The 26,455-nt window shown below is 42.2% G+C and overlaps 3 protein-coding genes across 10 annotated transcripts in view; all 3 read right to left on the bottom strand.

Annotated features, from left to right (window-relative positions):
- Positions 1-15,413, bottom strand: part of LOC106601396 (E3 ubiquitin-protein ligase SMURF2) — a 50,980-nt gene extending 35,567 nt beyond the window's left edge. Inside the window, exon 1 of the mRNA XM_045715198.2 lies at positions 15,044-15,413. Within this exon, the coding sequence (XP_045571154.1) occupies positions 15,044-15,095 (52 nt within the window). The 5' untranslated portion in view covers positions 15,096-15,413. The remainder of the gene's footprint in view (positions 1-15,043) is intronic.
- Positions 15,414-15,705: 292 nt separating this feature from the next.
- On the bottom strand, positions 15,706-18,881 carry LOC106601395 (importin subunit alpha-1). The gene is made up of 10 exons (XM_082971461.1): positions 18,562-18,881; positions 18,298-18,438; positions 18,026-18,114; positions 17,647-17,912; positions 17,449-17,543; positions 16,963-17,229; positions 16,582-16,815; positions 16,286-16,468; positions 16,019-16,168; positions 15,706-15,922 (listed from the first exon to the last, which is right to left on the bottom strand). Exons 1-10 carry the CDS (start codon positions 18,625-18,627, stop codon positions 15,833-15,835), a joined length of 1,581 nt encoding a protein of 526 aa, XP_082827587.1. The 5' UTR covers positions 18,628-18,881; the 3' UTR covers positions 15,706-15,832.
- Positions 18,882-23,340: 4,459 nt separating this feature from the next.
- LOC106601392 (nucleosome-remodeling factor subunit BPTF) overlaps positions 23,341-26,455 on the bottom strand; it is a 28,357-nt gene continuing 25,242 nt past the window's right edge. For 7 of the 8 annotated variants that reach the window (XM_045715188.2, XM_045715190.2, XM_045715193.2 and 4 more), the window contains 3 exons: positions 26,178-26,262; positions 25,783-25,969; positions 23,341-24,245 (listed from right to left, as the gene is read on the bottom strand). In XM_045715188.2, coding sequence (XP_045571144.1) covers positions 24,209-24,245; positions 25,783-25,969; positions 26,178-26,262 — 309 coding nt within the window. In that variant the 3' untranslated portion in view covers positions 23,341-24,208. Of the gene's footprint in view, positions 25,234-25,782; positions 25,970-26,177; positions 26,263-26,455 lie in introns of all 8 variants that reach the window. The other variant, XM_045715191.2, reaches the window with a different exon arrangement.

Here is a 26,455-nt window from a genome sequence, read left to right as displayed (position 1 = left end):
CTTCCCCTCCACCTGGTTCCCCTAGTCCAGTGCCCTGACCCAATCCACCAGACAGTCTGACATCTCCCTGGAAAGCCCTCCTCCGCCCATCCCCTGCCTGCCTGCCTGCCTGCCTGCCTGCCTGCCTGCCTGCCTGCCTGCCTGCCTGCCTGCCTGCCTGCCTGCCTGTCCATAGCCCTGTTTTGACTCCAGGACTGAGCGCTCTCATTCACAGCACTGTTCTTCTGTAAACAAAAGGCTTCCTTTCCCCCCAACCACTCCTCCCTTCACTGCGCCTTAAAAAAAAATGAGAAGAAAGGTGGAAGGAAGGAGAGGGAGAGAGTTCGGATCAACAAGTGTTGGAGGTGGACCGGGTCCTAATCTGTAATCACCAATCCGCTTCCTCCTGCAGCCTGATCCATCTCCTGGTTTCCCCACTCTTGAGGGCGAATATCCCTCTGCTTCCAGCCAGCCCATTAGGCGCTGGTGGGTTCTCAAATCCGGGCCTGTCTAGGCTCTCATTCCAAGAGAATGTGAGTCTTATCTGGGCTGGGGCTTCCATTGCCTCTCCACAGAGGAACAGTGACAGGACAACATGACTCACACACACATAAAAGGGTTCAATGGGAATCGAGACAGTACAATAAAGTCCTCATGGACATTCTATAGGGTAGTTGTAGACATTAAATGAGGGTAGGTCATTTATATGGCCTATGTGTTGTGTGTCATGGTATGTCTGCCTGGGCTTGCTGTGCTAACATGAGCGTGCCACACGCTCCAGAAAGCCCTGCTTAGTGGGACAGTCCAGTAGGTTTGCCGCTGGGCAGGACTCTCCTCTCTATGTGTGCACTTAGCTCTGCTCCGGACAAAAGTGGGTTGTTTTTTAAAGACCTTGCCACACCACTTAACTGTAGACCTGAATGTAGCCTAGTTGGGCAGAGTGGGGGTTAGTGGGGGAGTGCAGAGTAGAATTTCATCAAACTCAACTCTTCAGAGCGCAAGTGTGGAAATATGGTTGGGCCAATGGACTGGTAGAAAATGTAAATATCCACCTAAGGGAACTTTTACATTTTAGGAAATCCACTTATGTAAATATGCTAATCTGATAAGACTTCTGCTGAGCAAATAAACGCTGATATTAAGAGTCTAGGTAGGAGCTGAGTGATCAGGGAAGAGGCTGCCAGGAAAATCTCCTAACGCCTGTAAACAGAGCTGGAACTTCCAAAGCTTTAAAATTAGATGTGTGAAAAAAACCACCACCAAGATCTCATCATCTCACCTGTCACTTCAGATCATAAGGAAAACAGAGCAGGCTATTAAGAAAAAATATTTCCACTAGGCTCAAAATCATGGGAGCATTCAAAGACATGCTTCATCTCCCACACTCTAGAAGTGGAGAAGTCTTCTCAACACAGGGTTCTACAGTGTGATCATTTCACTCACATATGCACTTAAATATTTAGCTGTGAAACCGGAATTGTTTTATTTAGGCGCGCCTAGATAAATGAAGGATTCTAGCTTTAATATCTCAAATATTTGTCATTGTGCTCCTAAATTTCTTTGCGTGTGCCTACATTTTTCACACGTGCTCCTTATAAAAAAGGTCAGCGTTGAGCCTGCAACAACTAGGGAATGGAGAGGAAGGTGGGAGAAACCCTGCTGTGATGTACATTACGGCCACAAAATAAATACAGCTGAATAGGATCCCCAGAACTACTATTACAAACTGATGGACAGTGGAGCTGACATCTGGCACATCTGGCACACAGTCACTGTAAAATGACATGCATGTTGGAATTACAGAGGACTCAAAATGTTGCACATACAAAAAAAGATAAAAAACAAATGTAAATCATCAGAGATGGTCCAAGAAACCTCTCATTATCAGACTTAACACACCAGTGTTGAAAAGTGACGACATGTTCTGATGAGCTCAAACTAAGAACCTGTACAGTCAGGTGACATGATGTCTGGTTGGACTGTAGAGAATGTCTACCAGGGGGAAGGTGGCATTCATTGTTGCCAAACTGAACCATTCTCCTGATGAAGACAATGAGGGAAGTGCTATTTAAAAAATATATTTCACCTTTATTTAACTAGGCAAGTCAGATAAGGACAAATTATTATTTACAATGACGGCCTACTCCGGCCAAACCCAGACGACGCTGGGCTAATTTAGTGCCACCCTATGGGACTCCCTATCACGGCCAGATGTAATACAGCCTGGATTCGAACCAGGGACTGTAGTGACGCCTCTTGCACTGAGATGCAGTGCCTTAGACCGCTGCGCCACTCGGGAGAGACAAGAGTCACACAGAGTCAGTAAAGCAACCTTCACTGCTAAACCTGTCTGACCATGCAAACAGATGGGCTGACGACATTCTTGGTGTGAGAACATGTCATCCATCTTACATCACCCTTTCCTCCATGAGGCCTTGTGTAATTGCATAAGGAGTCAACACCAACTATTTTTAGAACCAAAAAGAAGGAACTCATCCCTATGTTTTTTGCTGTATTTTTGGTACCCCTGCGTAAGTAGGCCTACATGTGTTTTTTCCACTGTGTGATACAATGTGCCTGAGAGGAAGTCATCCAGTTGAGTAAAGTCTTCCACAGCACTGATGCTTAGTGAGGAGTCAAAACAGTGAGCACTCAGCTTCTGCCAGCTTGCACCACTGTTGGCTGGGACTGGGCAGTTTAGAGTGGCTGCATGGCTCTCTAAAGCTCTTTGGCTCCTCTGCACTTTCTGATGTAGACTAATGGAGGAGAGGCCGGGGTAGAGCCACAGAGGAGAGAGGGATATTACTAACCTGTTTAACAGACATGGAGGTCCGCCACGGCCCGGAGCAGAGAAATACTGCTGCTCCCTTCATTTTCCTCCCTGTGAGTTTGTTTCATAAAATGATTTCACAACTCTGTTTGAGAGGAGGGTTACATCATGAGTAAGCCACGATTTGGGCCATGCCAACCATCACACTGCCTCGAGTAGACTCTGATTCTTCTTTTCACCTGAACAGCAACGTAATACAATGAATGTGCTCCATCCCTTAACCTTGAAAGCCTATAGGTAAAGACACAACAAGAGGGTAACTTAGGCCCTATGTATCGCCAATGATTTGGGCATAATTACATGTTTTCAAAGTAAAAGAGACAATGTAGTCCACACACACACACACACACACACACACACACACACACACACACACCACACACACACACACACACACACACACGTAGGCTATTCACACAACATGTGTATCTGTTTATATGCATTCTTGGGGGACCCAGTCATCCTTGATTGTCAACATTAGGTACAGTGAACTCCAAAAGTATTGGGATAGTGACGCATTCTTTGTTGTTTTGGCCTGTACTCCAGCACAATGGATTTGAAATGATACAATGACTGAGGTGCAGACTGTCAGCTTTCATTTGAGGGTATTTTCATCCATATTGGGTGAACTGTTGAGAAATGACGTACACAGTCCCCACATTTTAGGGGACCAAAAGTATTCACTTGTGTATTAAAACAGTAAAAAGATAAGTATTTGGTCCCATATTCATAGCACACAATGACTACATAAAGCTTGGGACTCTACACATTTGTCGGATGCATTTGCGGTTTGTTTTGGTTGAGTTTCAGATAATTCTTTCACCAACAGAAATGAATGCTAAATAATGTATTGTGTCATTTTGGAATCACTTGTATTGAAAGTAAGAATAATGTGGATCCTACCATGACTATGGATAATCCTGAACATATTATGAATAGTGATGAGTGAGAAAGTTAGACACACAAATATCATACCCCTAAGTCATGTTAACCTCTCACCATTACAATAACTGGGGAGGTTAGTTATTTTTGGGGGGTATGATATTTGTGCGTCTAACGTTCTCACTCATCATTACTCACAATTCATTCTGGATTATCCGTAATCATTAGGAATGCACATTATATCAGTGAGCATATCGGAATAGAACGATATTAGCTAAAAATGCCAACATCGGCCCGATGTCTAGTTTAATGCCAATGTGCAAAATCTGACGTGCATACGTATAAAATACAGCGCTACACAGAAGAGGGTTTACATGAAATGTTACATACACAGCTGGACAAGATGGAAATGGACACAGTGACAGTGCGCACCGAGGAAGAGAGGCTACGGACAGACAGAGCTGAAACTTCACTGCTTGACATGTATGATGAAATCCTGGTTGAGAATGAAAAGACTGAACAAATGAACAACAAAACGAAACAGCAAGTAAGTGAAAGAAATCGTTTTTTTTTTTCTGGTCATGGGGACATATGTAAATGCCAACAAAATAACTTATTGGTCAGTGTGTGTGTGTGTGTGTGTGTGTGTGTGTAACCTTTATTTAACTAGGCAAGTCAGTTAAGAACAAATTTTTATTTACAAATGATGGCCTACCCCGGCCAAACCCGGACGACGCTGGGCCAATTGTACGCCGCCCAATGAGACTCCCAATCACAGCTGGATGTCATACAGCCTGGATTTGAACAAGGGACTGTAGTGACGCCTCTTGCACTGAGATGCAGTGCCTTAGACCGCTGCGTCCGTGTGTGTGTGTGTGTAACTATACTAGAATGCTTAAAGGCTGCTAAAATTAAAAAATTTCGTTATCGGGTTTTTTTGGCAAGGAAAATATTGGATATCGGTATTGGAAAAAAATATCGGCGCATCCCTAGTAATCACTGTATCATCCATATTAATGTAAGTGTTTAGAAACATTCTTATTTAGAATAAAAGTGACTCCAAAATGACACAATACATTATTTACCATACATTTATATTAGGCACAAAATAATCTGAAACACAACCAAAACAAACAGCAAATGACTCCAACAAATTTGTAGAGTCACAAGGTTGATGTAGTCATTGTGTGCAATGAATATGGGACCAAATACTTACTTTTTTGACCACTTTAATATAAGTGAATTTGTCCCAATACTTTCTGTCCCTTAAAATGTACAAAAAGTGCTGTAATCTCTAAATGGTTCACTTGATATGAATGAAAATACCCTCAAATTAAAGCTGACAGTCTGCACTTTAACCTCACAGTCATTGTATCATTTCAAATACAAAGTGTTGGAGAGTCAGAGTCAAAACAACAAAAATGTCACTGTCCCAATACTTTGTGAGCTCACTGTATGTGCTGCTGACAGACATTGAGCTCCATGATTAAAAACCATGAGCAAATGGCATAATGTGCAGGTGTCTACCATAAACAGCTTTTACTGGGTGTTTTGAAGTGTGTAACACGTGTCTACGCACCATTGTGTCATGTCTGTCCCAGCTTTAGCACCATTGTGTCATGTCTGTACCAGCTTTAGCAATTGAGGGACGTGGGCAGAGTTGTGCCATGCTGCTATAATGAGATCATTCCAAGTCTGGGCAGCTCTGATTAGTGTGCAGGGAGATGGGGTTAATAAGGAGACACGGCTAAAACTTTGAGATCTTATTTCTTGCTCTCGCTTAGAGAAGGGTTATGGCCACTTATATGACAGCCACGTTTAAAAGCCTTGAACTTTTTGGGGCGTAAGATGTAGCCTAGTGCATTACACTTCAGTCACCTGTGGCCCCTCCCCTGATGAGTCAGACCAGGGCTGTAATTACACATCCCATCTCACTTATAATGCACATTGAAACCTTGACCTCATACTCTAGACTTGACTGGCTGGAGTGTCTGCGGCCTCTGATCCAGCTAAACCACAATGAATCATCGGGCCATTGTAGCGATTGTTTTAATGGAGCGGTCCTGGATGGGGAAGGTACTTTCATAATGATTTTCCACCTAGCAAGCCACAACTTATTAAGCAGACAGTTACACAATAACTGGGTCAATCTAGCAAACAAGGCACCGAGTTAAAAAGACTCCCTCTTCTTTCTACAAGGATAAGGTTACCGACCTCATTCTGGAGAGTCCCTATAACTCTAGGACTATGGAATGAGTTGAAGGCTGTGTAATCATGTTGAGAGTAGTCCTTGTAATAACAGCGTTAACTGGGACCGTGTATGCAGCCATTTTAAAAGAAGGATACCTGGCCGTCCTTAAGCCAGTCAAACAGCAAACAATACTTGCTGAATGAAGTGTAATTCTATTTAAAAAGGAGAAGGGGCATAATGTTTGGTGACTTTCTAACTAGCCAACTACCGGACATGACAGTCTTCAGAAATAGACATTTTAAAAGAGTCATCCTCTTCGCTCACATGCAAAAATCATTTACAGGAAGCCTTGGTATATTTGTTCAACTTTAGTGGAAATGCCATTTGAAATGTGATCTGGTGTGAATATAAACATCTCGTGATCTATCTCCTCAGAGGACCAAGGGCTCAACGGCAGGCTGGGTACAGACAGATGCTTTGTGTCAGCTGTGAGCCCCTTGTGGTTTTCACACCAAGCATCCCATAACACTGGTGACTTAGAGACCCATATCTGCTCAAGGTTAGAGAAGTATGGGTTAGAGGTCGGCCGATTATCATTTTTCAACGCCGATACCGATTATTGGAGGACCAAAAAAGCCGATACCGGTTGATCGGTCGATTTTTTATTTTCTTTATTTATTTGTAATAATGACAATTACAACAATACTGAATGAACACTTATTTTAACTTAATATAATACATAAATACTATCAATTTAGCCTCAAATAAATAATGAAACATGTTTAATTTGGTTTAAATAATGCAAAAACAAAGTGTTGGAGAAGAAAGTAAAAGTGCAATATGTGCCATGTAAAAAAGCTAATGTTTAAGTGCCTTGCTCAGAACATGAGAACATATGAAAGCTGGTGGTTCCTTTTAACATGAGTCTTCAATATTCCCAGGTTAGAAGTTTTAGGTTGTAGTCATTATAGGAATTATAGAACTATTTCTCTATATACAATTTGTATTTCATATACCCTTGACTATTGGATGTTCTTATAGGCACTTTAGTATTGCCAGTGTAACAGTATAGCTTCCGTCCCTCTCCTCGCTCCTACCTGGGCTCGAACCAGGAACACATCGACAACAGCCACCCTCGAAGAAGCGTTACCCATGTAGAGCAAGGGGAACAACTACTCCAAGTCTCAGAGCGGGTGACGTTTGAAATGCTATTAGCGCGCACCCGCTAACTAGCTAGCCATTTCACATTGGTTACACCAGCCTAATCTTGGGAGTTGACAGGCTTGAAGTCATAAACAGCGCAATGCTTGAAGCATTGCGAAGAGCTGCTGGCAAAACACACGAAAGTGCTGTTTGAATGAATGCTTACAAGCCTGCTGCTGCCTACCATCGCTCAGTCAGACTGCTCTATCAAATATCAAATCATAGACTTAATTATAACATAATAACACACAGAAATACGAGCCTTTGGTCATTAATATGGTCGAATCCAGAAACTATCATTTCGAAAAACGAAACTTTTATTATTTCAGTGAAACACGGAACTGTTCCGTATTTTATCTAACGGGTGGCATCCCTAAGTCTAAATATTCCTGTTACATTGCACAACCTTTAATGTTATGTCATAATTATGTACAATTCTGGCAAATTAATTACGGCCTTTGTTAGGAATAAATGGCCTTCACACAGTGCGCAATGAGCCAGGCGGCCCAAACTGCTGTATATACCCTGACTGCTTGCACGGAATGCTAGAGAAGTGACACAAATTCATGTTAGCAGGCAATATTAACTAAATATGCAGGTTTAAAAATATATACTTGTGCATTGATTTTAAAGAAAGGCATTGATGTTTATGGTTAGGTACATTGGTGCAACGACAGTGCTTTTTTTGCAAATGCGCTTGTTAAATCATCACTCGTTCGTCGAAGTAGGCTGTGATTCAATGAGAAATTAACAGGCACCGCATCGATTATATCCAACGCAGGACATGTTATATAAACTAGTAATATCATCAACCATGTGTAGTTAACTAGTGATTATGTTAAGATTGATTGTTTTTTTTATAAGATAAGTTTAATGCTAGCTAGCAACTTACCTTGGCTTCTTGCTGCCCTCGCGTAACAGGTAGTCAGCCTGCCATGCAGGCTTCTCGTGGAGTGCAATGTAAGGCAGGTGGTTAGAGCGTTGGACTAGTAACCGGAAGGTTGCAAAAACGAATCCCCGAATCCCCCCTGAACAAGGCAGTTAACCCCCGTTCCTAGGTCGTCATTGAAAATAAGAATGTGTTCTTAATCTGACCTGCCTAGATAAATAAAAGAGTAAAAAAATATATATTTTTATTGTCGCCAAATCGGTGGCCAAAAATACCGATTACCGAGTGTTATGAAAACTTGAAATCGGCCCTAATTAATCGGCCATTCTGATTAATCGGTCGACATCTAGTATGGGTTAATCACGTCAATCCAGGTTTACAGCAGAGTCCAGGAACATTCTAGGTACCCCACCACCTTTTCCTGGAAACGGAAACAAGTCTGGATATCTAGTGTAGAGGTCGACCGATTAATCAGCATGGCCGATTAATTAGGGCCGATTTGAAGTTTTCACAACAATCGGTAATCGGCCTTTTTGGACGCCAATTATGGCCGATTACATTGCAATCCATGAGGAAACTGCGTGGCAGGCTGACCACCTGTTACGCGAGTGCATCATCAAAAGGACTTTGTGGCTGTAAGGAGCCAAGGTAAGTTGCCAGCTGGCATTAAACTTATCTTATAAAAAAAATATATATATATTTTTTATCTTCACATAATCACTAGTTAACTACACATGGTTGATGATATTACTTGGTTAACTAGCTTGTTCTGCGTTGCATATAATCAATGTGGTGCCTGTTAATTTATCATCGAATCATAGCCTACTTCAACTTCGCCAAACTGGTGATGATTTAACAAAAGCGCATTTGCGAAAAAAGCACAATCGTTGCAATAATGTACCTAACCATAAACATCAATGCCTTTCTTAAAATCAATACACAAGTATATATTTTTAAACCTGCATATGTAGTTAAGAAATTCATGTTAGCTGGCAATATTAACTTCCAGAATCTCACATTATCCCTTTAAGACACTAGATATTACGACTAGCCTACACTTGTCAAGGGAGTGAGACCGAACACAACCCATTTCTAAGTACACAATACTCTTTCTGTACTATTTAACTGAAAAACAACAAGGGCATCTAAAGTGAATCATAGTGAAAAAATACCCCAAAGTGACATTTCTCACTTCAAAGGGAGCGAATGAGCATAGGGAGGAAAATAATGGAGTTCAGGCAGCAGTGATATGAGGAGCCCTCAGACAAGCATCAGATTCATTCTCACTAGAGCTCCCCCTCACCGCTAATCCAATTCTGACCCATTAACCGGCTCTGCCAGGTTAACACATCAGGCCTTTGAAGGCGCCCTTTCAACCATTCAAGTTAGAGAAAACATTCACTGTCCGCACGACACCCAGGCGGCGTCTTCCTTCGGAAGCTGACAGATGGGCTTCTTCGGAGCTAGCTAGCTAATCTGTAAAGATGCATTTGAGACACCACTTCTTACTGGGCAAATGTACTTATTTTTCAATAAACATTAAGATGAAATATGGTTTACATGTCAATAATCCTTTGTTTGTACGCCAACCCCATCTGTGCCGCCCCAAAGTTGTGCATGCATCAGTTCTGTTGGTAAACAAACCACCTGTCTATAGAAAGGGGTATGTGCGGTGGTCTGTGCATTTAGTTTCTAAATGAGACAAGGTAACCATAATCCATTAATCCGACTTGAATGGAATGTATTGAGTCAGTGAGATAAGCGCACAAACACACACACACCAACCTAAGCCAGCATTAAGTTCAATAAAGAACTCTGAATTTGGGAAAACAATCCACCACTGAAGATAATACAGCTCTGTCTGATGGGCCACCCTATGCTCGGCATGGTTGGGAGCACCACTCTCCTAAGGTCCACCACCGACTGATTTCTCAAACTCATTGCACTGTAAAGAGGACAGCCCTCATAATCCACCCAGCAATCTGAGCAAAACATGAGGACCAACCGACAGTCCTGCCGAGTAACAGGACTGCAATTCTTCACTTCATTATTACTATGAAACTCAAAGGGAGTTTCTCTTGTCTGCTCCCCACCTGTCAGGGGTGACATTTGGACAAGTGTTCGTCTGTAAAGAGCTTCCTCTCCGATGCTGCCCACTGCGCCTCTACATCTGGCCTCGGCTCCGTTGCTGGCAGCAGTTTGGGAGTGTGACCGCAGAAGCCTTTGTCCTCGTTGAAGAGCTGCTGAACCACCAGGAAAGCCAACCCCAGTCAATTAATTTATGGAAAAATTGCAATTATTGGAGGGCCCTCAGCGGGGGAAGGAAAACATTTACAAATGTCACGCAATAATTGCTATTGTTTTGTTTTCCTTCTCTTTAAGCAAAATGTGGAACTGTTCTGCAGTTCTGTAATGGAGTAGCAAAGTCAACAGTTCCCCACATGTACCTAATCATTGTGTATTTACGATGTATCCCGTCTGAACACCCAGATGACCAAAATCACTTCCATACAGGCACTCTGTAAAACGGCCTGAGCCACATGAACGCACCAGGCAGACTCAGCACACATTAAGAACTCTTGATCATTAAGTCCTGTGCCTCTGTAGCACCATCTGTGCCTCTGTAAGTTTCCCCCCCACTACCTAACATGTTAACCCAAACGGTTGACTAAGGACTACAGAGAATGAATCCTTCAATCAAATTTGTACAGCGAGAGAATGTTTAGTCTCGCAACCTGTTGTCACAAGGAATTTTTTGGGGCTGCTTTGATTTAAATAAGACAAGTGCATCTGTGCTCATTCAACAGCCCATTTTATATGATCCCAGAGAGGTAGCTAGCAACTATAAATAGACTAAATAAAATGTAGACATTTCAATAGGTAAACCTGACAAAGCTGCAGCTTTGTTCAATGCTGTCCTCAATAGTAGCTGGTTCCCAGTCAAAAGAAAGATCCAAAACCACACGCCAGCTTTCTCTCTCACTGAGGGTGGGGGTGACACACGCTTAGGACTGGGAGGGGAACAGTTTACAGTCGGAAAGAACAGGACTGAGTGACTCACAGAAAGACAGAAAGAAAGGAGAGGGGATGCTTTTGTGGAGAATGCTAGACAATCCCATAGAGTTAGTTCTTCCCTCTTTCCTGTACATGGCAAAACCCAGAAGAGTAATATGCATGCTAAACAAATAAAGTTGAATCAACTAACAAAGGGTCAGCCAATAAAACTAAGAACAGATGGCCCTTAAATATACATTTTTTATAACCTATTAATAAGCGTTTTTTACTGATGCTATGGAGATCTCTTGATCAATGTTTGTGCTGTTGAAATCTGTTGGTGGGTGAGGCGAATTCAGCTCTCGGCTACAAACAGCTGGGGATCAGAGGCCTCAGTGTTAAAATGGAGGGATCACTTCTCCCTTCCACAGCTTCTTTGTTCAAATTACTTTACGTGAGACAGTTAAGTTAGCATGTGCTGTGTCCTGACAAATTTATGGCTGTTTGGAATGGATACCATTTGGTCATGACCCATGTTTGAGTAATACAATTTAGAGCTGATCAGATAATGTGCTCCGCATTGAGCCATATTTTAACGCTGTAATTTATTACTTACCGGATCATGTATTGTGCCATTAACCATGTTTGTGTGACATAATTTAAGAATGATCAGCTGTAGAGCATAATGGAAACCTGTCTTGTGTATTCAAGGGGCAATTCTCACCACAAGTGTTAGTTTTAGCGGCTTGCTTGCCATATTTTTCCAGTTTAAAAGCTGGCAACCGTCTGCAACATCTGGTTCAAATGGATGGGGGTATGTCAGCAAGGAGAAACTCAGAGGAACGCAAACAGCAACAAGACTGCTCGCATGTAACAACTCATCATTCAGGGCTTACCCAATAAAACTCATCAACAGCTGTGTCAAAGTCAACTACATCTAACAAGCTGCTATTATCAATTCACGACTCATGCTCAGACCTTAATTACTTATTCAAACTCAACTATCAGTAAGTAAACACATTAGATTTTCACAATCATTTCATCTTATCATGCCCAAATAGTGATGATTTAGTTGATATAATATTTGACAGATGGAGAAGATGGAGAAAGATGGAGAATAAGCTATGAAGGAAAAATATTGGAGTTTTGGTGAAGGTACAGCCAACTAGTGCAAAAATAATATTGCGATATTGTCCAAACGATATATCGGCAAAAATAAAATCCCAATATGTAACTATCGATTAGAGGTCGACTGATTAATTAGGGCCGATTTCATAACAATCGGTAATCTGCATTTTTTTTAACGCTGATTACATTGCACTCCACGAGGAGACTGCATGGCAGGCTGACCACCTGTTACGCAAGGAGCCAAGGTAAGTTGCTAGCTAGCATTAAACTTATCTTATATAAAAATAAAAAAAAATCAATCTTAACATAATTACTAGTTAAACTACTAATAGCATCAACCATGTGTAGTTATCTAGCTGTCCTGTGTTGCATATAATCGATGTGGTGCCTGTTAATTTATCATCGAATCACAGCCTACTTCGTCAAACGGGTGATGATTTAACCACCGCATTTGCACATTTTTTGTTTTTTCAATAAAGAAAATAATAAAAACTGTCGTTGCACCAGTCTACCTAACCATAAACAGCAATGCCTTTTTTTTTTTTTTTAAATCAATAGACAAGTACATTTAAGCTGCATATTTAGTTAACATAAATCCAATAATCAAAGGTATATGAAATACAAATTGTATATATCGAAATAGTCCTATAATAACTACAACCTTAAACTTATTTACTGGGAATACTGAGCAAGGACCTTAAATGTTAGCTTTTTTACATGGCACATATTGCACTTTTACTTTCTTCTCCAACACTGTGTTTTGGCATTATTTAAACCAAATTGAACATTTCATTATTTATTTGAGACTAAATTGATTTTATTATATTAAGTTAAAATAGTGATCATTCAGTATTGTAATTGTCATCATTACAAATATATATAAATAAAAATTGTCCGATTCGTCAGTATCGTTTTTGGTCCTCCAATAAATTGGTATCGGCGTTGAAAAATCATAAATCGATCGACCTCTACTATCGATCCCCCCCATCACTAATGGGTAGTCCGATAAAGAGGACATACCACCACAGCGCTGACTCCCTAAACAACGTCCTTCCCTGCCCAGAGCGAGTCCGGCTGTGGAGGCGCATATGGATAACGCTGCACAATTTTACATAGCCTAATTCTAAAAGGAACCTTCCCTGGGGAGAAGACGGCGGAAGGGGAAAAACACTTCAGTTCAACTGACAGACATGTGGAAGATAGGCAGAAAAGCAAATATGAAAACAGTAGTTAAGTGAGCAAATACACATTGTGTAAAGTCAGGAAAAGGAGGTCCATGTGATTGTACTCTCCTTGTTTTTCACAGTGAATTCACATTATTACTATTTCTCCAAGACACCAATGCAGTCAATCTCGAAGTGGAACGACAGACTAATTCACAGTGGGCAATTTACAAAGTTAGAGCAAAAAAATGTGACAGAAAAACGGTGTGGCACTTGACCACCATGTAGTTCGGACAAACAAAACAGACACCAAAATCTGTCTTAAGTTCAGGATATTACTTTGGAAACATTTCAATGGGGCTATCTAGTTCAAACCTGGTTACCCCACCAGTAGAATTTGTGCAGAAAAGTTCACATTTGGACAAATTCACAGGTTGTCAGAACTCGCAATGTGCTTTACTTTCAATGCTTAAAGCTGTGTTTACAATGCAGCCCAACTCAGATCTTTTCCACTAACTGGTCTTTTGAGCAATCAGCTCTTTAATGCCAAAAATTGGGCAAAAGATACGAATTGGGCTTCCTGTGTAAACGCGGCCTCTGTAGCACAGGTGATTTAAGCAACACCATTGAGAGTAAATCTCTTTTCACCATCAGGCAGATCTCTCACCTCAGTCCAGAGACCCCTGCTCCCCTTCTCCACACTCATTTCTATCAGAAACAGCACTGGCTTAAATATTTAATTTGGCTCTTCCTGGTGAATGGAAAGGCCTGGAATTTGACTCAGCCCTGATCCTGGAAGTACATCAAACACCACTGCTGTCATCCCCCTCTCCCAGTCAAAACAATGTCCTCATGTAAAACGTTCCACTGTTTGTGTTGAAATGGTACAAATCAAATAAGAGGGACCCAGAGAGTGTGTTGAGGCCCTATGTTTGCATCATTGACAGTATTGTGGAAGGGGGGGGATCCCCAATTTGCAGTACGATGTGGACTGTCTGGGAGATATTCTGCGTTTACACTGACAGCCAAATTTCCATCTTTTTCCCCTCACCAATAATTGTGGAAAAGATCAGAAATGGTCTGCCCGTGTAAACGCAGCCATAGTATCTCAATCTAGCTCATTTAGTCGCCATCTAGATAATGCTTCAAGTTTACATATTGTATAGTAGCAGCTATGGCATTTTATTAGCACAAGGAATACAGTCATGTGGGTCAGTGACACTTATGGCAATTAATGTGGCTAACTAACATTCTCATTAACATAGTAAATTATATGCATAGTTTAAAATTGAAAAAGGGTCATCTATACTATGTGTTCTTACACAAAAGTGTGGATGTAATTGAATCTCTTGGTAGTCTCTTACGCACACACACACCACCCCAAATATTTCATGAACTAGCTTGATTAAACTAATGTTACCATTTAGTTAACTACTAGCAGTAATCCCGGGCTGATTACTTTTGTTTGCCTGTGCTAACGTTAACGTTAGCTTGTTAGATACCAATCTAACTGTCTAATTTAGCACGCGTTAAAAATATTTCTGAAACGTTACCAAGTAATCTAGCTACTGTGTCATTTAGTTTAGTTAGTTTAATTTGCCACATACATAACGTGCCCTACTCGAAATGTTAAAGTGCGCCCAAACTTTTAAACCACAGCAAGCACCCTTTCGAACACACGTTTGTCCTACAAACTAACGTCGTTAGCTGGGCTAGCGACAAACTAGCTACAGTAGCTAGGTCGCCACATTTGTGTAGGGACAAGTCAACATTGTGTCTCTTACCTGTTAAGCGCAGTTTAACCGGACCATTTCGCCGAACTCCTTGGTTAGACATCTTGCTTCCAGCTTAATATTTAAGACTAACCAGTTTCAGACCGAAGTAACAATAATGGAGTGAAGGCATTGTTGCCCGGATGTAGACAGCACTGCTGCCATCATGATCACACAATCACTGTCGCGCACATACAAAAACAATTACTAGCTAGGATGCCGCAGAGTGCATTTCATTGACCAAATAATCTTGCAAATCGGGGTTCTGGCCGACAATTTTTTTTTTTGAGTAAGCAAGCGATCCGAGTTCACACTTCAAATCTTCAGCTTCGGAACGATTGGAAATCAGTCCTCCTCCCAGCCAGACGAGAGTTGAACTGTTGAGCTCGTGCGCCCTTCAGTGCAGATCCCACTTCAGGGAGGCTAGTAAGTAAATGACCAATGACGACATGGAGATGGAAACATCTGCCTGGCTAAAAACTGAAATGATCTGATGCTAAAATGCTAATGACCGAGAAAATACAGCTTTGTCATACAAGTGACATTTCGGATTGCTAGTGTAATTAATTTGTTAAGTGGCTCTGACAGTCCAGATACCATAGCAAAAACAGTGTTTCTTTGTATATAGTTCTTACAGAAACAAGAGGGTGGAAGCTATAAAGATTCATATTCAATTGGAATTCAATGTATTTATTTACAGACATATATAAAACATATGTACATTTCAGACAGAATAGAAGTCCATTATTACACAGAGGACAAAGTGGCAGTATACAGAAGAGATTAAAGGAAAAGTGGTATTTAGAAGTTGAAAGTGCTTTGGTTCTCACTGATCTGGAATGCATAGCCATCAGTTGTCAATTCTGGAGCAACACATTGGTCTTCCTCTTCCTAGAAAACAGAAGACGCAAGAAATTGAGGAAAGGAAACAAATACCATCTATAACAGGACAGGTTCAATTAGTCACCATTACGCAACAATGCTCACCTCGCCAGAGAAATATTTCTCAATCAGGTTGAGAGAGGCCTTGTAGACTAGCTCATTCTCATGGGACTGCAGGGCTTCAATCTTGTCTAGCCCACCGCATTCCTCGATCATCATGCACAGCTTGTCTGCTTCACCAATCTTATCTCCAGCCTGAGGGACAAAAGTTAAGAATACATATGTCACCCGAATCTTGCAGTTATAGGGTACAAATGCCTAAGTCTATACGGTAATAAGATTACCTAATTCTTGGCGAGAAGGTCCCCTTACCAGGAAAATGTTGGTGATGGCATCCAAGATAACAAGGATGGTTTTGCTGTCCTTTGTTGAGAGTAGATTCAGCAGAGGCTCCAGCACATTAGCTTGAACAAGATACACAACCTGTTCAACTGTGCCCCCACTGGTCAAGTTGGTTATTGCCCAAACTGCCTCTTTCTGAGTCTTGTAGTCCCCCTGTACGGAAAAGCAGATGAGGATTTTTTTTAAATCCCACCATTCCAAGTTGTGAAAAATAAAAAACAAATCCGATCATATAAGATATTACTACAGAAAACAAACCTACATACCTTACGTAGGACATCTACCATGAGAGGGACCAAGCCAGCATTGATGATATCCTGGATCTGAGAGTCTCTCCCTGCAGTGATGTTGGACAGGGTCCAGAAGGCCTCCTTCTGGATGTTACTCTTGTGATGGCGCAGCAGGCCAGGTAACATGGAGAGGGCCCCAGCGTTCAGCACGGCCTGAGTCTGCTCATCCGTGCCAGTCACCATGTTTCCAATGGCACGCAGAGAAGGAGTCTAAAGAAGACAGGTCAAAGACAGTGGGCACTTGGGTGAAAAAAAGACATAGTACCATAAATGTTGAAATATATAAATATGGTGACTACTTAATCATTGTACATGACAGTCCACCACCTCTGCAGGATAACTAGACTGGGCACATACCACAACAGAGATCTCCCCAGAGCCAAGCAGCTGCACCAGGCGGGAGATCAGGCCAGTCTGCACTACCACCACCTCGATGCGATCATTGGGCCCGTCGGTCAGATAGGACAATGCCCAGCAGGTGTCTGCCAGCACCTCCTTATCATCATAGTGCAGCAGACGCACCAGAGTGGGCAGGATCTGCTGCACGGCTGCCAGAGGGGGAGATGGGTTCTTGTTGCGGCACAGGTTTGACAACGTCCAGGTGATGTTCCTCAGATAGCCAGACTACAGAGAAATAAGACAAATATTTTAGAGGTGTTCATTCATTGAGTTACAGCACCTCCTAGTGGCCAGTGAGGAAAGTAATGTGGGGGTCAAGGAGTTATCAAAAAACAAGACTAATACTTTGTATCATGTCATGAACAAGTCAAGTGATTGTCCATTACTTATGAATGGTTGCCAAGGGTCACCGCATTAAGAGTACTAGGCACTAAGAATACTTACAGAGAACAAAGAGAGCTCAGGGACAGCGAGCAGACTAAGCAGGGGGGCCACAGCTCCATGCTTGATGACCTGGTCTCTGTAGACCGACCCATCACCTAACAGAATAAATCAAGGATGCAAGGTTAGGGGTGGGAGATCACTTTGGCAGTTTAGGGTTCTATACACTGATGAGATACTGTAACAAGAGGAATGCTTTACCTGCAATGTTACCCAAAGCCCACACAGCCTGCTCGCTGATGTGGGGGTGGGGGGATATGACAAGCCTGATGAAGGCTGGAATGGCTCCGCCCTCCACAACAGCACTGGTCTGGTCAGATGTTCCAGATGCAATGTTGGTTAGAGCCCAGGCAGCCTCAAACTGGATAGGGGGTGACTCCAAACCCAAGAAAGCAACTAACTTAGGAATCAGCCCAGCACTGATGATGTGGTCAATGGGAGGATGTCTCTCACGGGATAGCAACTTCCTGTAATGAGATCAATTGAAAAAGCAACAAGTCATGATCATGGTAGCCAACACTTAAATAAAAGCACTGCCACAAACAGCATTTCCCAGACAGTTTTACATCGATCACTTTACCTTGCAGCTTGCGTGGCGTTGAGCTGGGCATCAAGGTTGTTACTGTTCACACCAGCAAGAATCTCCTCCACGGACCACTGTCGAGTGGCCTGTAAATTATGACAACAGGTTGTTTCAATTGGAATTATTTTACTAGGCAAGTCAGTTAAGAACAAATTCTTATTATACGGCCTATCCGGCCAAACCCTCCCCTAACCCGGATGACGCTGGGCCGATTGTGGGCCACTGGAATTATTGTGCATTGTATAAACAGACAGGCCTAACAAACTCACCTGACAGTTTTGGCTTTTCTCTTGAAGTGGGGAAGTTGCCTCGTCGACCAAAGTGGTTACATTTCTTCTTTTGAAGATCTGATCGTCCTTCTTTGCCTTGCGAAGTTCGACGTTCACTTCTACTCTCCTGCGTCTAAGCTCCTGCAAAGTGATCAACAACCACCATTGACTATGCCTAGCCAGATTCATTTAGCTAGCAAGCCATGAACACATATTTGAAATGAAAACATTAAAAAAATCGTGCCATGCATACATGTCACTTACATTGGCATCTTTTCCCTTATTCTTGAACTTGTCCAGACGGACACCGTTCTCGTTGCCAGCAGACATTTTTGGGCAAATTGACAAAAATGTTCTAAGTAGTTCGATAAATATTTTTTTGAGCACCTAAACGAAATGCAACAATTAGTTTCATAATACGAATTGCTAGCTAGGATCCAAGAACACGTTTTTGGCTTTTCTAGAAAGTTATATCGGTCACAAGTGACCAGCAAACCCCATCAACAAAGTAAAACAGTAACATAAGTACAGCGAATATTTGCCAACCACTACACAATATGAACCCTTGACAAGCACTTACCCGGTCCCTCTACAAAAATTCTAGCTAAGAAATTTTGTACAGACCTTTAAATTCCTGTCACAAAGCTCCCTGATTGGTCAGTTCGATTAAAAGCATCACCCTATTGGACTGTTTTGAAAAATCACAGGGCGCTCTGGAAGTGTTGTCAGTAGAGACCTATCGCGAGATTTCAGTACACCCATGCCCTCATAATACAATTTCTATCATATCAGAAACAATTTTTCCAAACAAGTTCATGTTGGAACAGTTGCTTTTGTGTTATTAAATATAACACTGTTCAAAATGTGTTTTCTGCTTAGGTCTGTGTGTGGAAAACAATATCTACATCTGATGCAATTCAAGGAGTTGTTTCAAACTGCCCAGAAGATACACTTAAAATCAGAGAACCCAGACAACTAAAATCTGTTAAAATATATGGATAAACATTACACTGACTATTTTGTATCATGACCAATAATCAACATCAACCTCTGAATATAGTGTTTACATGTGCTTCCGTATATGCATACAATCCAGACATGAATGCCTGGAACTGGGGATAAAGGGTCACTGGACTCCCATCTGATCATACCAGTCCTATTAATGGAAATTCTAATTATATAGATGCAGCTAGTTGATGAGATCATAAGGTATTACCCAAGACCCTGGTTCGATTCCAGGCTGTATCACAACCGGCTGTGCTTGGGCGTCCCATAGGGCGGCGCACAATTGGCCCAGCGTCGTCCAAGTTAAGATTTGGCCGGGGTAGGCTGTCATTGTAAATAAGAATTTATTCTTAACTGACTTGCCAAGTTAAATAAAGGTAAAAAAAAAAAAATATATATATATAAAATTGATGATTTTATTTTTTTATTTCTCATCAATCAAATCAAAGTTTGTCACGTGCACCGAATACAACAGGTGTAGACCTTACAGTGAAATACTTACTTACAGGCTCTAACCAATAGTGCGAAAAAAAGGTATGTGTGTGTAGGTAAGTAAAGAATTAAAACAACAGTAAAAAGATGCAATGCAAATAGTCTGGGTAACCATTTGGTTACCTGTTGAGGAGTCTTATGGCTTGAGGGTAAAAACTGTTGAGAAGCCTTTTTGTCCTAGACTTGGCACTCCGGTACCGCTTGCCATGCGGTAGTAGAGAGAACAGTCTATGACTGGGGTGGCTGGGGTCTTTGACAATTTTTAGGGCCTTCCTCTGACACCGCCTGGTGTAGAGGTCCTGGATGGCAGGCAGCTTTGCCCCAGTAATGTACTGGGCCGTACGCACTACCCTCTTAAGTGCCTTGCGGTCGGAGGCCAAGCAATTGCCGTACTAGGCAGTGATGCAACCGATCAGGATGCTCTCGATGTTGCAGCTGTAGAACCTTTTGAGGATCTCAGGACCCATGCCAAATCTTTTTAGTTTCCTGAGGGGGAATAGGCTTTGTCGTGCCCTCTTCACAACTGTCTTGGTGTGTTTGGACCATTCTAATTTGTTGTTGATGTGGACACCAAGGAATTTGAAGCTCTCAACCTGCTCCACTACAGCCCCGTCGATGAGAATGGGGATGTGCTTGGTGCTCCTTTTCCTGTAGTCCACAATCATCTCCTTAGTCTTGGTTACGTTGAGGGATAGGTTGTTATTCTGGCACCACCCGGCCAGGTCTCTGACCTCCTCCCTATAGGCTGTCTCGTCGTTGTCGGTGATCAGGCCTACCACTGTTGTGTCGTCTGCAAACTTAATGATGGTGTTGGAGTCGTGCCTGGCCATGCAGTCGTGGGTGAACAGGGAGTACAGAAGGGGACTGAGCACGCACCCCTGTGGAGCTCCAGTGTTGAGGATCAGCGTGGCCGATGTGTTGCTACCTACCCTCACCACCTGGGGGCAGCCCGTCAGGAAGTCCAGGATCCAGTTGCAGAGGGAGGTGTTTAGTCCCAGGTTCCTTAGCTAAGTGATGAGCTTTGAGGGTACTATGGTGTTGAACGCTAAGCTATAGTCAATGAATAGCATTCTCACATAGGTGTTCCTTTTGTCCAGGTGGGAAAGGGCAGTGTGGAGTGCAATAGAGATTGCATCATCTGTGGATCTGTTTGGGCGGTATGCAAATTGGAGTGGGTCTAGGGTTTCTGGGATAATGGTGTTGATGTGAGCCATTACCAGCCTTTCAAAGCACTTCATGGCTACGGACGTGAGTGCTACGGGTCTGTAGTCATTTAGGCAGGTTGCCTTTGTGTTCTTGGGCACAAGGGACTATGGTGGTCTGCTTGAAGCATGTTGGTATTACAGACTCAATCAAGGACATGTTGAAAATGTCAGTGAAGACACCTGCCAGTTGGTCAGCACATGCCCGGAGCACACGTCCTGGTAATCCGTCTGGCCCCGCAGCCTTGAGAATGTTGACCTGTTTAAAGGTCTTACTCACGTCGGCTACGGAGAGCGTGATCACACAGTCGTCCGGAACAGCTGATGCTCTCATGCATGCGTCAGTGTTGCTTGCCTCGAAGCGAGCATAGAAGTGATTTAGCTCGTCTGGTAGTCTCGTGTCACTGGGCAGCTCGTGGCTGTGCTTCCCTTTGTAGTCTGTAATAGTTTGCAAGCCCTGCCACATCCGACGAGCGTCGGAGCCGGTGTAGTATGATTCAATCTTAGCCCTGTATTGACGCTTTGCCTGTTTGATGGTTCGTCGCAGGGCATAGCGGGATTTCTTGTAAGCTTCCGGGTTAGAGTCCCGCACCTTGAAAGCGGCAGCTCCACCCTTTAGCTCAGTGCGAATGTTGCCTGTAAACAATGGCTTCTGGTTGGGGTATGTACGTACAGTCACTGTGGGGGGGGGACGTCCTCAATGCACTTATTGATAAAGCCAGTGACTGATGTGGTGTATTCCTCAATGTCATTGGAAGAATCCCGGAACATGTTCCAGTCTGTGATAGCAAAACAGTCCTGTAGTTTAGCATGTGGACTACACACAATACCACATAATGACAAAGCAAAAACAGGTTTTTAGAAATGTTTGCATATTTATTACAAATAAAAAACAGAAATACCTTATTTACATAAGTATTCAGACCCTTTGCTGTGAGACTCGATATTGAGCTTAGGTGCATCCTGTTTCCATTGATCATCCTTGAAATTATTCTACAACTTTATTGGAGTCCACCTTTGGTAAATTCAATTGATTGGACATGATTTGGAAAAGGCAAACACACGTCTATATAAGTTCCCACAGTTGACAGTGCATGTCAGAGAAAAAACCAAGCCATGAGGTCAAAGGAATTGTCTGTGGAGCGCTGAGACAGGATTGTGTCGAGGCACAGATCTGGGGAAGGGTACCAAAAAATCTCTGCAGCATTGAAGGTCCACAAGAACAGTGGCCTCCATCATTCTTAAACGGAAGAAGTTTGGAACCACCAAGACTTCCTAGAGCTGGCTGCCCGGCCAAACGGAGCAATTGGGGGAGAAGGGCCTTGGTCGCGGAGGTGACCAAGAACCGATGATCACTCTGACAGAGCTCCAGAGTTGCTTTTCGGAGATGGGAGAACCTTCCAGAAGGACAACCATATCTGCAGCACTCCTCCAATCAGGCCTTTATGGTAGAGAGTGGCCAAATGGAAGCCACTCCTCAGTAAAAGCCACATGACAGACTGCTTGGAGTTTGCCAAAGAGCACCTGAAGGACTCTGACCATGAGAAACAAGATTCTCTGGTCTGATGAAACCAAGATTGAACTCTTTCCCCTGAATGCCAAGTGTCATGTATGGAGGAAACCTGGCACCATCCCTATTGTGAAGCATGGTGGTGGCAGCATCATCATGCTGTGGGGATGTTTTTCTACGGCAGGGACTGGGAGACTAGTCAGGATCGAGGGGAAGATGAACAGAGCAAAGTACAGAGAGATCGATGAAGTCCTGAGTGCTCTGGAGCAAGTTCTTAGACTGAGGCGAAGGTTCACCTTCCAACTGGACGACTTGAAGCACACAGACAAGACAACGCAGGAGTGGCTCTGAATGTCCTTGAGTGGCCCAGCCAGAGCCCAGACTTGAACCCGATCGAACATCTCTGGAGACCTGAAAATAGCTGTGCAGTGACGCTCCCCATCCAACCTGACAGAACTTGAGGATCGACAGAAACTCCCCAAATACAGGTGTGCCAAGCTAGTAGCGTCATACCCAAGAAGACACGAGGTTGTAATCGCTGCCAAAAGGTGCTTAAAAAAGGACTGAGTAAAGGGTCTGAATACTTAAGTAAATGGGATTATTATTTGTATATTTTTTTATACATTTGTTAAAATTCCTAAAAAAATGTTTTTACCTTGTCATTATGGGGTATTGTGTGTAGAGGGGAAAAACGATTTAATCCATTTTAGAATAAGGCTGTAATGTGGAAAAAGTCAAGGGGGTGTGAATACTTTGAATGCACTGTAAATGCTGAAGGGAAAAATATTTCCATATAGCTAGAGCAATTTATTTCACAAAAGCATATGCCAACACTTTCAGTTGTGGAAGAGAGCTCAGTCTTCTCCATTTATTATGTTTCATATACATCAATCTCTTCAGCTGTAATACAAAAACAAAAATTCAAAATCTGACAAGTTTTACAAACAGGGCAGGATACCTTCAAATACATGTGTTTTTATCCTTAGCAATGTCATTACTGCTGGGCAATTAATACCAAATACTTTATTCCTTTCAGCATAGCTTGACTGAAACTCAAACTGTTAGTGTCCAGAAAGCTAGTAGGTCCAAACTCAAGCAAGTCCTTCCCAATGAGATGTATCTTTCAACCCACCTCTAATAAAGTGATTGAAAGGGGATAGACACACATAAGTGCACTGTGCAATCTGATACACTGAGTGCAACTCAGCTCAACATTTTTCAACGTTCAAACAGGCGTCAAATGTTTTTTTTATTTTTTATGGGCATGGCCATGGAAGCTTTTCTTAATTTCTTCAACTGGCTAGAGGGGTAACAAAGAATCAAATCAAGAAGAACGAACAAGTAAACGTGAGATCTCCAAAGAAAGTATTTTCTTCAAGGTAACCTTTTTCAGAAATGCCTTTATTCAAACCCTCCATTTTAACCCCTTGTCAAATGTCCATGTGGCAGAGGTGGGCAGGCAGCAGCTCCACCTGACAGTTCGGTGGGAGCAGCGCTGCTGGTCTTACAGGGAGAGTCTTTAGGGGCTGCGTAGTGGGGCCAGAAGGAGGGAGAGTCTTCCTTTAGGGGCTGCGTAGTGGTGCCAGGAGGAGGGAGAGGAGTGGACAAAGCACAGGAGCCAGGTCCCAACATGGATTAATTGTTCAGAATTTAACCCAATTCTCGCAGTGCATTTTTTTGTTGTTCAAATATGTGGTATATACTAAGAGGTCGAAGTCTGTAGTTTGTTGTTATGAGACCTATAGAATGTGGAAAAGGGGAACAGTTGAGAACCTTTAAAAATGTTTATGAATAGTTTAAACATACTGACATGAACAAAAAACAAACAACAAAACAGTGATACAAAAAATGGATGCCATGGGGTCAGGAAGGAGACAGCGCAGCCATGCTGGCCTAATTCATTGGGAATGACTTAGTCAATGAAAATGGTGTTTCACGTCTACATCCTGAGGTACCTTCATGCAGTAAGGCATTGGTCCAATATAGTTAAGCCGTGACATTTTATTTATTATTTTAAGTCTATATAAATTCCTCTGACCATAGGCTCTCTCTGTTTTAACCATAAAATAATCCTTCACAAAAGGATTAAAAACCATACAATATTCATCTTATTTTTTGAATCACTAAATTTAAAACATCCAAATAATAAATCAACCAGTAGTTAAGCTATTTACCTACAAACCTGTGCACTATATTAAAATCATACCCATTCATTACGAATGCATGATATTTAAATTAGCTGAAAGAAGGCCATGAGGAAGAGAGGAACTTAATTTGATAAATATATAATAATAAAATATACAGCTTTACATATGTGGTCCCAAATGTTGTTTTTATATCTCCCTCTCCAAGAATAACTAACTAGAAATTAAAAAATGCATATCTGGGTGAAGCTTATTTAAACATTTCTAAGTAAATGTTTAAAATAATAGAGAAAAATCATATCCCTTGAAAACGTGATTTGTAAGTGTCAACATGGCTGCCATTTTGTGATTGTCACGGAAGGCATCTTTGGAATTTGGCTTCTATACTTGCAAATGTACATTTAAGCATGGTTTGATTCACTGATAGCAGAACACTTGTGTTTGTGTGTTTATTTCTTTAAATCTTAAATAATCACACAGAATTTCCACTGTTTATGAAACAGCAAGTTCCATGATTCACTACTAGAGACCCCAGCATCCAGCTCAGACTCCAGCTATAACGTCAGACTTATGACATCACAATCTGCAAGAAAGAGAGAATGAGTGGCATAAATCAAATGCATGCGGTACAGGTGAAAGAGACAATGCAAGGTGATGCATGACACAGAGATGGAGCAAACATTAATGAAGCTCTATTGAAAACTATTGCAGGGAGGATGTCTGAGCTGAAGTCAGCCCTGTAGGCTTTGGTAAGACTGCATCCCTCTACCAAGCAGCCCACAAACCACAGCCAGGTCTGTGGGGAAGACCACAGCCAAAGTCAGGATACTACAACACAAACGGACATGCCCAGAGAGTGCATGAGGCTAACTAGTATGACACGGATGCATGGTTTAATGAAAAAGAAAATATTAAAAAGGGTGTTGTTCTTGGTAAATTCTCAAAAGCAGATTCAATCAAAGTCACATGGAGTGTCATGAACATTATATGACTGCCAAGCCATTACCCATGCCCTAACGTCAGATGAGACCATGGAAAGCAGAGGAGCATGACGGAGGGAGTCCTTTCTAACAGGAGACTTAATGACAGGGCCTCTGAAGAGCTTTGGGAGTCATGAGAGCTCTAAACTTACCTGCTAGCTTTGAAACCTTTGAGCTTCTGTACAAAGAATGACTCCAGAACTTCGGCACACTGAAAGAAGGGGGAGTCGTTGGGGTTGTAGTAGCGACAGTTGTCAAAGACTTTAGTCATGTCCGCCACAAACTCAGTGAGCTTGTTGTAATACCGTTTCTGTAATCTGTCTTCCATTGTGGAGAGGTCTGGGGATGAAACATAGAGAAGAGTGACCAAAGGTAAATGTGTTGGTCAATTATTATATTTTCTAAACAATCAACATAAACACTAGCCAAGTACACATTGTGTCTACTTTCCAACACATTCAAGATAGAATGTTTTTTTCTCCAAAACAGAAATAATAGCGACAGTCAATGACATTACAGTGATTTAGAGATCTGCCCTTGCCCTTACCCATCGGTTCCTTTATAACGCCATAATAATCAGGAGCATCGTTGGGATCTACTGGTTCAAGGAACGGCCACGCCATTTTGTGAGCCTGTTAACAGAAAAATAGATGTTTCACTAGATTTACAACAGAGGTATACTGAAGTATGTTGAGAATGTAGTGCCCCAGACCAGAACACTGGTCCTGCAATGCAATGTTGTTTCATTTAATCATTTCATTTATTCAAGACAGGGTACATGATGTGACTCCCAACTCTGGCCATATCCATATCAAATGCATCATC

Source organism: Salmo salar, chromosome 03 (assembly GCF_965601325.2).
Source record: "Salmo salar chromosome 03, fSalSal1, whole genome shotgun sequence".
NCBI lineage: Eukaryota > Metazoa > Chordata > Actinopteri > Salmoniformes > Salmonidae > Salmo > Salmo salar.
The sequence above is the reverse complement of the archived record's forward strand: the minus strand, read 5'-3'. Positions and strand labels throughout refer to the sequence as shown.

Bases quoted from the DNA above. Each gene is read 5' to 3' on its own strand.
- LOC106601395 (XM_082971461.1), bottom strand. From the start codon at position 18,627: ATGTCTGCTGGCAACGAGAACGGTGTCCGTCTGGACAAGTTCAAGAAT. The intron at 16,469-16,581 runs GTATGTAGGTTT...TTTTCCGTACAG, and splicing joins TGGTAGATGTCCTACGTAAG to GGGGACTACAAGACTCAGAA. The intron at 15,923-16,018 runs GTGAGCATTGTT...TCTGTTTTCTAG, and splicing joins AGAAATATTTCTCTGGCGAG to GAAGAGGAAGACCAATGTGT.